General features: G+C 41.2%; 2 protein-coding genes across 7 annotated transcripts in view; one reads left to right on the top strand and one right to left on the bottom strand.

Moving 5' to 3' along the window:
• The window catches only part of ABI3 (ABI family member 3), a 523,965-nt gene that overhangs the window by 184,927 nt on the left and 326,416 nt on the right, over nucleotides 1-12,622 (bottom strand). The window lies entirely within an intron of this gene.
• The window catches only part of SPOP (speckle type BTB/POZ protein), a 78,271-nt gene that overhangs the window by 64,188 nt on the left and 1,461 nt on the right, over nucleotides 1-12,622 (top strand). For all 4 annotated transcript variants that reach the window (XM_066364495.1, XM_066364492.1, XM_066364493.1 and 1 more), the window contains 4 exons: nucleotides 3,054-3,231; nucleotides 5,863-5,918; nucleotides 7,142-7,264; nucleotides 11,340-11,482. In XM_066364495.1, coding sequence (XP_066220592.1) covers nucleotides 3,054-3,231; nucleotides 5,863-5,918; nucleotides 7,142-7,264; nucleotides 11,340-11,482 — 500 coding nt within the window. The remainder of the gene's footprint in view (nucleotides 1-3,053; nucleotides 3,232-5,862; nucleotides 5,919-7,141; nucleotides 7,265-11,339; nucleotides 11,483-12,622) is intronic.

Here is a 12,622-nt window from a genome sequence, read left to right as displayed (position 1 = left end):
CTCAAGCTGGAGATCTTGGGATTTCGAACCTGGGTCCTCCGCATCCCAGTCCAATGCTCTGTCCACTGCACCACCGCCTGGTCAGGCTACATTTGATTGGTTTTGAGCTTTATAAAAATGGTGCCAGAATGTAGTCAACTAGGGCTTGCTCTTTTCACCTTATGTTTCTAGAATTTATATTGTGGACTTAAGTATAAGTTCATTCATTTTTAGTGCTGTAGAATAGTTGTGTGAAAATATAATTTATTCTCTTGTTAATGGACATTTAGATTGTTGCTAGTCCTTTAATTACAAGTAATTCTGCTGCTATAAACAGTCTGTATGCAGAGTCTTTTTTTTAATCCTCAATTGTTTTAAATATATAGAAGTAAAAAAATATATTTCCATTGGTTTTATTTTAACTTTTTATGTTTAGGTGAAATGTGCAAGAATTGGCACATTTTAATCTTTAATCTTTATGATACTTTCTTTTTTAAGAAAAGGAATTGACTTTAAAAGTGAGGCCCTTTTACAACTTGAAATTTTTTTACAGCCTTCCTGAGACATCGCATGCAGTCATTTGTAAGACGACATAAATGTCACAGTCATGTCATCTTCACAGCTGTAATTCTGAATGAGTCTCCATAGTCAACTTTATAGGCATTAAAAAAACTTCCGTTTTTCTCAAAATGGTTTCATTTTAGCAGCATCATTTGCAGAGGAAAACAATCCCTTTTTAAGTTAAAAGTTTGGGCTCTGAAGACTCATTTGTGAATGCCATTTAAAATTTATTTTTAATTAAGCGTATTTAATGTTGGTAAGAGGTGCCAGACATTCAGAGCTCTGGAGACTCCAGGCATCCATATATCTACAGAACAAGTCTGGCTCAGACAGAAAAGGTGCATTCTCCTTCCTGCTGTGTTCCTGTCTCTGTCTAGAGAAAGGAATTGTCCCTGCGAGAGGTCACAGTTTTGAGGTCCTACTCATTACCAAGTATGCATCTAACCAGCGGAGGGTCCACTGATAACCGTAGTTTGAAGTTCACCTTATTTCTTACCAATTCATTTTACCTAGTCTAGTCAATTGCCATCAAGTTTTAATAACTTTGGGCTCCTGTCAGCCTGGTTTAATTCAGGCTTATACCTAGTGCCAAAAGCATTCTGTTCCCTTTGTTGGTCATCCCAAGAGAGTCCTGTTTTTCTCTATGAGGAAGTTGGATATACTTCATCTTTTCCTTTAAAAAAATTAGCGATATTTTGAAACTATAACTGGAAACAGCAACTTCTACTTTTGTGTATAATATATCAAAGAAGTAAGGGTGTTAACATGAGAGAATGGCTGAACCAAATTAGAGATCTTGAATAGGACAGGAGAGAATCTCTGTGCGATAGTTTGTGCTGGGTCTCGGGCTATTAAAATAATGTTATAATCTGGCTGATGAATGTGCTGCTAATGCTAAGCACATTCATAATTGATTAACTTGGTTGCTTCATTGCTCAAGATTATAACAGTTCATTTTAAACAAATGAGTAAATTTCTTGACCTGATAGTAAACATCTCACTCCTACACAAATGAGACTGCCCGTCATTTGGATGGGGTAGTAACTTTGCCGCAGGGTTTATGACTACATTTAAGGGATGATTTCCATCTTAAAGGTTAAAAGAAATTTGGGTCATTTAGGATGCTCCTAAACTTTATCTTCTAACTTAGGAATAGCAAGAGTGGGGAGCTGATTCTCAAGGCTTATAAATTCTGCTTTGATTTTAACATTATTAACTTAGTATGATGTAGGAAATGAGGCAGAGAATTAATTGGTGGTTTGGCAGAAGACTGATCTTCTGGGTCTTATCTTCAGTTTGGTAACTTAAGTTTTTATTTTATAATGTTATATGGCTTATACCGTATTTCTCCATGTATATGACATACCATTTTTCAAAAAATTTGGGGTCTAAAAACTGGGTGCGTCTTATACAGTGGTTGTGGCATTTCAAATGCCATAGATAGAACCAAGGATGAGGCAATATATGAAGACTTATTTGTCATCAGACACTGATGAGGACAAGCTAATGGATGGGAGTTTTGAGAGTGATGAGGAGATGTATGAATTTTATGATGACTAAAACTTGAGTTCAATAACTTTATGTAATACCTTTTTTTCCCAAATTTTGGGCCCCAAATTTAAGGTGTGTCTTATACATGGGGAAATACGGTAAATCCTTGTGTCGGTATAGTAACAAATTTATCTGACTTTCATTGACCCATCTAGAAGTTAGCTTGGTTGTTTTATCTAAACTGAACTGTTAAGTCAACTGGTTAGAATATGCTGCTGCCGAAGCCATGGTGGCAAGTGGGATCCCTCTTTAAACCTGTTCTCATCGTTCTGTTCCAAAGCTATAAGCACATGTCTAGTGGGAGCCAGTCGCCTTGTATATATATCTCATTGTCACAAAAGACCGAGTAAAGGTATAAATGGTGTAGGATTCCCACTCACACTACCAGAAAGATCTTCCAAGCCCAGTCCTGTTCATTAAACTAACATTTGTGAGGAAGTAGCAGTGATTTACCAGCCCAATGGAAGCTGCATTTTACTAGCATGTTCCAGACCTAGCTGAAGTAAGTGAAGTGCTTTTAGGCATACTAAGTTTTTCTCTCTGAAGAGTTTAATTTAAATGGTTGTTTCTATAGGAGTTCTTAAAATTTAACCTTTTGCTTAAAGCAGAATAAGGAAAATACTTGAGTTTAACACTTGTTTCTCTCAGCTTTTTCTCTCTGATGGCTTTGCCCAGGATTTCAGGGAAGGGGATATGGAGCTTATTAGAAGCTGGAGAAGAAGGAGAACATGGATCTGTCTCCCCGTTGTCCTGGGATGGTGTGGACTACATATGATTGTAATAGATTGGAAATTACTTGATCCATAGGGTAAAACCTTGATTTGTGGAGGTGGTTAAAAGAGAATCAGACTGACACTAGTATCTGAGCATACCTAGCAATAAGGTAAAAATCATCTCTCTTCCTGCTGGGAAGAAAATTCCTGGTAACAAAAGCTTTGTCTGTGTTTCCTTGTCTTTCACAGGTGAGTGTGGTGCAAGATTCTGTTAACATTTCTGGCCAGAATACCATGAATATGGTGAAGGTTCCCGAGTGCCGGTTGGCCGATGAGTTAGGGGGACTGTGGGAGAATTCCCGATTCACGGACTGTTGTTTGTGTGTTGCTGGCCAGGAATTCCAGGCGCACAAAGCTATCTTAGCAGGTTAGTATTTATTCATGGGAAGCATTAGTTTTGGTGAAACAAGGAAAAACAGTGGCTGTATAAGTCACCTTTTGAAGTAGTGCAAAAAAAAAAATGCAACTAATAATTTTTATATTATGCTGACATTACTTGTTATAACCAAAAAGGCAGTTCTCCATAAAAATGATATATCTATTTTTCCTCTCTGTAGTGGATGTAGGCTGCCACTTTCAAGGAACAGGTGATATATATTGAATGAATGCCTTTGTGCCTAGAGAACAGATGTCAAAACACTGGTTAAGGTTAGGTATTGGTCCCTAGACAGGGACTTAGGATGTAACAGATGGGATTCTGGACTCAGGACTAAACTGTTATCTACCCAACTCCCCAGCCCTAGAGGTCTTAGCCCTCTTTTTTGTATAAACGTATTAAAGAATGAGAAGGCTGCCAATGACATGGAGGATGAGGTCTAATTCCAATAATAGGCCCTTTGTCTTTAAGACTAGAAGGATTGACACAGAGGAGGAGCTGATAAGGCAGGACTGACTACCTACCTCACGTGAGAGCACAGTAGTCAACTTCTATTCAGGCCATAAGACAGAAAAGGAAGTAGCATGAAACTTGAGGCAACATATTTCTTACCGAGACCCTCAACTCATCTCTGTTATTCTGAAATAGATATCTGGCAAAACTTCAGTCTGGCCGATCTAACCATCTTTCTGTTCCCTCTCTCAACTAGATGTTACTGTGTAATGCTAGAGAAAGTCCTCCGTCCTGGAGGGTAGCGGCTCTGTACTCAGCTAGGCCCCCGGCACTGCTAGGAAGTCTTTCTGCAGTCAGCTCCCTTTCTTTTTCTCAATAATAGGTGCTTCAGACCTTCACCGCTCTCCTTTAATCTCCAGCTCCTAAAAGATGACCTTGCTACTTCTTCCAAGAGAAAATTGAGGCCCTTTCCCGTAGCTCTTGCCTCTCGCTTTCCCTGCATTTTCCCTGCATTCTTGGTGGAAGGGGTTCTTCCTTATGTCCCAGCAGACTACTTTCTGCTTCTGTTCGGTTTCATATCCCATCCTGCCTTCTCAGAAGCCTTGCTCTGCCCCTGAACACCTTGTTATCTGGTATCTCCGCCATCTCTCCTTTCTCCTATTGCCTATTTCACCTCAGCTTGGGAAGAGGCTCAGGCGTCTCCCTTTAGTTACTCTTTCTCCTTTTTTTCAGAGCTAAGTTTCTTAAGTTAGCACATTGTCTCTACGTCTCTCCTCCCACTTATCCTCAGTTCACCTTCATGCAGGGAAAGTAGTTTTTCAAAGTTGTATGACCTGCTAGTTCCTGAATCTGAAGGACTCTCTAGTTCATATAGTTTGACTCTTGTCTCGTGGTTTTCTTCTGGGTTTATGGCTGCTTCTAATGCGTGGCCTCCCTCTTCTCATCTATCCCTTTGAACATTGGTGTTCCCGCAGTTCTCTTTTCATTCTATTTATTCTCCCGGGGAAATTTTATTTATTCTCATAACATCAGCTTCTGTCTACCCATGAGGACCCTCTCAGCATTATCACTGCTTCATCTTCAACTTCTATAGTCTATTTCTTTAGTAGCCCTTCTAAAATAAGAACAATGAGAATTAATATCCTTTGGAATATATTAAAACATTGAGGCTCAGAGGGTTAAGTGATTTGCCCAAGATTATGTGGTTAGAAAATGGCAGATCTAAAATTAGTCCTTTCTGACATAAACTATAGATCAAATTTCCACTTACCTGTTAGCTCAGGGTTCTACTCTATATTCCATCCTTTCTTCCTCTCTCAGGTAGAGATTGATTAGTAGTTTCAACTTTCAGCAAAATCCCTGATTTATTGGACAACACGATAAAATTTGACTTCTTAGCCATTTTATTACTTCATGGTTGAAATTAAGTTTACTTATTATTTATAGTGTTCATTAGACTAGACTTGGGCATGATTTAGAACACTAAATCCCATCCTTTTTTCATTATTCCCACCCCTAAGGAAAAAAATTAAATTATCCCTAATGAGAGACATTAAATACTAAGGAATTAGATTTTGTTGGGTAGTGTTGAACTTTGAAGGGCCTTACATGATTGTAATAGCTAAGTTTTTCTTTTGTTGTTTGTTTGGGTGTTTTGCTACTTTGGGGTATTATTATTTGAAGGAACAGAAAACCTGCCATAAACAAGCATGTATGTCATCTCATTAATGGATGCTGTTGGGCCCTGTTCTTGACCTCCTTGCTGTGTGTTCTCTGGACGTGGGGAAAGTAGATGTCATTGTTTCACACAAACTAGGTATTAGGACATCCTGCTTAGCCTGAAGGACTTCCATTTGAACCCCCAAATCTACCCAGAGGATATCATTGTCATCCAGCATAGGTAATTTGAATCATTTCCTTAAACTATGAATAGTTGGAATCGAACTAATAAATTATTTTGAGAGTAGCGATTTCTTTTTTGTCCTGTGTGTTATAATTATTCACTTAGTGATATAAGAAGAAAGGAATTTTCTAATTCTGGTATAATTTGAGGCAGAGACCCTTTCCTGAACCAGTGTGACAGGAAAGAAATGATCTCTTACACATAACAGGACCATGAGATTGCAGTGTAATAACCATATCTGTCTTTGTTGCCTTTCCTCTTTCTAGCTCGTTCTCCAGTTTTTAGTGCCATGTTTGAACATGAAATGGAGGAGAGCAAAAAGGTATGTATCAGAGTAAAAATACGCCTTTCAGCTAGGTGATTAGAATAAGATGGTTTTTCCAGTTTGTCAGCAGATTTATTTGCCTCATTAATGTTTCTTACTGTGTTATGAAATACAGTGCAAATTCCCTGAACAGGCACTTTGTGAGAGGAGAGAGGTGGTCCAGAAAGAGTCTAGGGATGCAGACTCCCTCCGTCCCAGGGAGATCCTCCAAGCGGTTCAGGGTGAGGGTGTTAGATGTGCTTCTGCTCTAGAAAAGAAAGGGGAAAATGAAAGATGTAGTTGTCTTCCTATTGGATTTGAGAAAACAAAGATGGTACATATGACGGAGAAAGGCTGTTATAATCAAATTGGCAAAGGGCAGTTTTCCATTCATGTTAGGTTTTTATTTGTCTATTTATTTATTTTTACAGAGATAGTCAGAGAGAGGGATAGATAGGGACAGACAGACAAGAACAGAGAGAGATGAGAAGCATCAATCGTCAGTTTTTCATTGCAACACCTTAGTTCATTGATTGCTTTCTCATATGTGCCTTGACCACGGGCCTTCAGCAGACAAAGTAACCCCTTGCTTGAGCCAGCGACCTTGGGTCCAAGCTGGTGAGCTTTTGCTCAAACCAGATGAGCCTGCGCTCAAGTTGGCAACCTCAGGGTCTCAAACCTGGGTCCTCCGCATCCCAGTCCGACGCTCTATTCACTGCGCCACCGCCTGGTCAGGCCATTCATGTTAGGTTTTAAATAATACGAGCACTGCCCTGGCCGGTTGGCTCAGTGGTAGAGCGTCGGCCTGGCGTGCAGGAATCCCGAGTTCGATTCCTGGCCAGGGCACACAGGAGAAGCGCCCATCTACTTCTCATGCCTCCCCCTCTCCTTCCTCTCTTTCTCTTCCCCTCCTGCAGCTGAGGCTCCATTGGAGCAAAGTTGGCCCAGGTGCTGAGGATGGCTCCATGGCCTCTGCCTTAGGCGCTAGAATGGCCCTGGTTATAACAGAGCAACGCCCCAGATGGGCAGAGCATCGCCCCCTGGTGGGCGTGCCGGGTGGATCCCAGTCGGGCGCATGTGGGAGTCTGTCTGATTGCCTCCCCATTTCCAACTTCAGGGGAAAAAATAATAATAATAATAATAATACAAGCATCTCGCCTCACCAAAGCCTAAAATCTTGAAAATTGTTTAGGGATTTTGTTCTCTTGGAATGTTTCTCACTTCTGGTTTTTCTGGCATAGAATCGGGTTGAAATCAATGATGTGGAGCCTGAAGTTTTTAAGGAAATGATGTGCTTCATTTACACGGGGAAGGCTCCAAACCTAGACAAAATGGCTGACGATTTGCTGGCAGCTGCTGACAAGGTGAGATGGGAATGGGAAAACAGCCTGGGCGTCTGTGCCACATTGTAGCTAATATGAGCATATATCCTAATTTGGGTGGACAATTCTGGGTTACTTTTGTGTTATAGTACAATTATGACAGAACCTTTTTTATTTTCAAAGTATCTTGCTTTGGACAATAAATTCTGTGGCCACCCTGCCTGTGGAAGTGTAAATGGGCCATTTGCCTCTCTTCCCCAGCTCAGGTGTAACTAGAGTGATATTAAAGACTCAGGTAATAATTAACATTTGGATTTATAATTTATAACGTTCTCGATTTTGTTAACTTTGAAATTTTTTCAATAAGAAAATAATCTTTTACACATTTTTAACTTTCCCCTAAGTACTTAAATATTTAAAATTATAAGATTATGAATAGTTCTTTGGAGAAAAAGAGATACTACCACAGTAAATGCATACTTCCTGAGATAGATTTTGATTTGAAAAATGTTAAAGTGTGAAAATAAGTTGTGGCTCTTAGCAAGGAGATACAGCTGTCCCGGGTTATGAATGAGAGAGGTCCTGTAGGTTTGCTCTTAAACTGAATTTGTATGTAAGTTGGAACAGGTACATTTACCTATTAAATGCAACTTAGACAGATGTTTGTCTTAACATAGTGCTTATTTTTACTTTTCTGTGCATGTAAATACTTAAACATTTTCAAATTCAACCTTAAACAACCTCGGATGATGCAGAAGATGACGGACAGGTGTTAGAGAGTCAAGGTTTGATTCCACTGCTGGAGTCAGTTTCTTGAATAGGTATCAAGGGAGGTTTGTACAGAGCTTTTCTTTTTCTCAGCACAAATGGCCCTGTAGCATCTCAGGCCCTCAATAACTGTCCGGTAAACGTTGGTGAACCTCTCTGTATCAGGATCTTGCTCCTCTAACTGCTATTCCTGCTTCAATGAGACAAAATGCATCCGCTAACTCTTGTAGAAAACTTTTTTTGGTTCTGGAGTTTCTAGGTCCCTGTTTTTTTCTCTAAATGCTATCATCTGCTGCTCTAGCTCTACTCTTTGTTGGTTAGTTCTTTGCCATGGGAGTCGAGTGACTCTGTGAAATCATTTTCACTGAGGTCCAGCTGCAGTTGATTACCAGTAACCCTTATGGCACTCTGTAAGTGTGAGTTGTGTGTAAGTCAGATGTTTGTAACTCGGGGACTTATTGTATGGTGATTCCCAATATAAGCTGGTAAACTGGAGGGTGGGTAACAAAACACTGAGGTTAACCAAGTTGAGTGGGGGTTTTTGTATGTTGCTATTTGTTGCAGGGTCTCTCAGAACCTTTAGTATGTTTGTGCACTGTGAATTTTCTGAAAGGGAATATAATAGCATTTCTCCAGTTTAGTTAACCCTGGAATTCTTTTCCTCAAGATCAGCCCTGGGATGTGTTTCCCCCAAAACGCACTTGGGAAGTGGACTTTCCTTGTGTAGATACACCATAGAGAGAGCTCAGTGACCTGACATCAGAGGCTCTGTGGTCTGAAGAAGGATGACGGGTGTGTGATTACTTTATCCTGTGGAAGCCTTTCTTGTGTTGTGCAGGGGGGTTGAGGCAAGGGTGTCAGAGGGTAGACCCAGCCATAGTAGATGCTGCAAGAAAGATGGTTCTGATGCTGCAGCACCCATTGGAGGGCAGAGCTGGTTCTGACCTAAGGGCACCAGAGCCTTTTCCAGATTTGAGCCTTTTCATGGGAATAGTTTCCTTCCACCTTCCTCTGCACCCTTGAGGACAGAGGAAAGTACCTATGTTTATAGTGGAGATTTTGTCTTTATTGATCAGCTCTTTGGAGTGTTTGTAGAGGATAAGACATGTAAACCCAGTCAATGCTATAGACAAAAAGGATTGAGTAATAGCTGTATACTGCTTATCACCTCTCAAGACTTCATTAGTATAATAAAGCAATGCGAAAATCTCATACTTACCCTCCAGTCTAGCTCAGTGCTAACCAGAGGAAACTTGCTTCCAGTGGAGACAGTAAGAAAATATACATTGTGAGCTCTAGGGAAATTGAAGACACACAGCCCAGTGCCTGCCTTTTTTTTTTTTTAATGCCTGCTTTTTGTAAACATGAATATAGAGCAATTCTGATTATACGCCCGCTGATATTCAGTGAAGTCGTCACTTGTGCTTATATACACCAGACATTATCTGCCTCAGGTTCTAGCTCCCGTAGGGTGAGTAGTATCGAAAGGCCCACTTCTTAGATAGAAATACTGAGGCTCAGAGTTGTATATTCTCAGAGCCAGGGCTAGATATCTGTGCCCCTGGGGTTTCATTTCTGCTCCTGAGCCAGAGAGGCTCCTGGAACCTGCAGGTGCACAGAACTTGGTGAGCAGCCCCGGCTGATCTTCTAAGGGGGGCATTTTCAGTACAATGTGGTAACTGACGATTTTACAAGATAAAGCAGCCGAATCACAACAGTGCTTTAAATTTATGAATGAGAAGTAACTGAAGAGTGTGTTTTCAAATTCCATCCAGAATTTCCCATTGAACACTCTTTGCTCCACACTTATTTGAGAACATTTTTATCTTTATACCTCCTTGTAAACTTCAGGAAAACACAATAAGAAATCTTTCATGGAAGGATCTCAACATCTAGAATTTACCCAAGAGGCTGAAACAGCCTCTTCTGCTTTTCCAGTCTCTTGGGGACATGTAATTAGACCAAAAACAAAACAAAACACATTGGCCAGGCCTGGGAGACACAATTTGAATCTCTCGGGTAAGTACTGCCATTAGGCAGGTTTTTCAGAAGTATAATTAAGAAAAAACTTTGTCCCCCAAGGGACAGGAATGGCTACTTTTATCTAATTACACAGTAGTAAAAAATTTTTTTTAAAAGAAGGTATTGAGAAAGAGAAGAGGAATATTCTCTGCAGCACTGTATAAAACAGAACATTTACTCAACCTTTTAAACAAAAACCTAATTTCTTGCTTGTCTAATGTCATTTCTGTTTCCCATGGAAACTGTTTTCCAGTTGCTCAAATGTAAAAAATTAAAGCTGCACTGAAACCAATAAAACTCTCTTTTTGCTGCAGGAGATCACAGCGCCAGCAGATAGGCCTCCTCGCCCAGAATTCATGAAATAAGTGTCCTGGTTTGAGTGTCACGGTTCAACCTGGAGGAGTATTGTCAGTGAGGTCTGAGGCCCCTAAGGTGGGGTCTGTATGGAGACTGGATAGCCTCAACCAGACCTCTTTCCTGGGAACTGATTAGTGATGTTTCATTATGTGCCTTCTTTTATCCCTCCCTCCTCTTCATCCCTGAAGTCCTTAGTGAGGTCGTAGTCTCATATTCGAGAGCACGGAGGACAGTTGCATCAAAACAAATGTGCCCAGTGTTAACCTAGACTTTCATTTCCAGAACATTTCTACCCTTGACTTGGGAGGTAGGAAGATTTCAGACTGAAACTGGATCCAGGGTCTTTGGGTCTTTGCTCTTCTACCCTGAGAATCTTAACCTCAACCCCAATAAAATAGGACTCCATTTATCCTTCTCCATTTAAAAGGAGGCCTTGGTTGACCCTCATTCAGGAACAACTGGTGGCAGAGACACTGGTGAAAGTCACCACAGGGCTCCTTCCCATAGCCTGATGGGCCAGTCGGAGTACCCTGCTGGGCTAGTGACAATGCTTAAATAGAAAAGACTGTGCTTCCCCCTGGTCTGGCTCTGAATAAAAGGATTGCAGAGATTAAAATGTAATGTCCCTAGTGACTTGAAGCAGAGTGATGCTTCATTGTAAGGATAGGTGATGGTTTGAGAAACACTCAAATCATAGTTGGAACAGGGTAAGCCTGAGGATAGGGGCCTACTTCACAATCGCCATCTCCCTCATAGGTACGCTGTGGAACTTGAACGGTAAGTATGCACGTTATTTTAGCTGTCTTCCTTTCAGCCCTCGGAGCACGGTTATGTTTCATAACCGCAGTGGCAGCCTTCTCACAGTCTGCGGTCTTGTCTGGGCATCCACTACGTGATGGTACAGCTGCAGAGATCCAGTTCAGCAGCGGCCCGCCCGCGCCTGCGCTCACCGCCTGCTTGTGTCTTGCAGTACGCCCTGGAGCGTTTAAAAGTCATGTGTGAGGATGCCCTCTGCAGTAACCTCTCCGTGGAGAATGCCGCAGAAATTCTCATCTTGGCTGACCTCCACAGTGCAGATCAATTGAAAACTCAGGCAGTGGATTTCATCAACTAGTGAGTTGGCATCTTCAAAGTTCTTCTTTCAGGGTAGTTGGGATAGCCAGAGAAATGAGAAAGACTTTGAATTAGTGAATAAAATAGACGAAAAGCTTCATTAACCTTTTAGTAGTAAGTATAGAGTTTTCATCTTTCCCTTCATCTTGACAGTGTGGAAGATGGTTTTGCTTTCATGGGTCTAATTTGATTGCTGAGTGAGGTGTTTTATTTCCTTATAGTGATCAGAATTGATGAAAATGATAATTTGCTGGCCAGAAACAGCTGTGCTTCCCAAATGATAGCATCTTTACTTCTTATTCACTGGCTTAATAAAAGGCATATAGATCTCTGGGAGAACAGAAGTGTGTTTTTATGAGTTAGTAAAATATATCTAATGGTTCATTGTGAAATGGGGAAAAGAGAAAAGATCATCAGTAGTAGGTGAGGTTAAATACTGTTTTGAGAAAACAGTGTTCATTCTGTTTCTTCAACCTGAAATGACAGATGGCCTGGCCATATTATTTCTGAAGTAAGGCTCAGTGGGCACATTCTGCTCCCTGGCCTGACGGAGTGAAAGTTACAGAAAGCCTAAGGCAGAGACGCAGGCCTCAAAGCCCACACAGCGGCTTTTCTGCTATGAGACGGGTCTAAGAGGTTGCCAGGTAGATGAGTAAACAGTATTTTAACACAGAAAATGGCCCAAATAAGGAAATGATGTCCTCTAAGTTGGTGTTTTACAACCCAATGATTACAAACTCTGTAATCTTCATACTGCATCAGGGTGGTTAACTCATTCACAGACCAGCACCGGATTTCTGGAGGGCTAGCACCCGTCCGCAGACCAGCTGTTGAAAAGCACTGCTCTGTCTGTCTGTAAGATTGTTTCCAATGAGTTAGTTACAAGAGGGAGGACTAAATGGTGGTCCCAGTGGGTGCTCACTCTGTGCTGGACACCTGCTTGATGCTGTGTAGATGTTGACCATTCAGTGAAGTGTGGTTAGTCCCCTCCTCCTTTACAACCAGGTAGAGCGCAGGCTCTGGTCTGCTCTGTGGCCAGGGCAGTAGTAACTAGAAAGCCATAGGAAAGCTCAGAGCTGTCTCTTCATTAGTAACATCAAGGGCATGGACAGTATAGAGGGGCCCAAGGAACACTCGTCT

This window comes from Saccopteryx leptura, chromosome 2 (assembly GCF_036850995.1).
Source record: "Saccopteryx leptura isolate mSacLep1 chromosome 2, mSacLep1_pri_phased_curated, whole genome shotgun sequence".
In the NCBI taxonomy this organism is placed as follows: Eukaryota; Metazoa; Chordata; class Mammalia; order Chiroptera; family Emballonuridae; genus Saccopteryx; species Saccopteryx leptura.
Note: the sequence above shows the minus strand (reverse complement) of the source record. Positions and strands in the feature narration are given on the sequence as shown.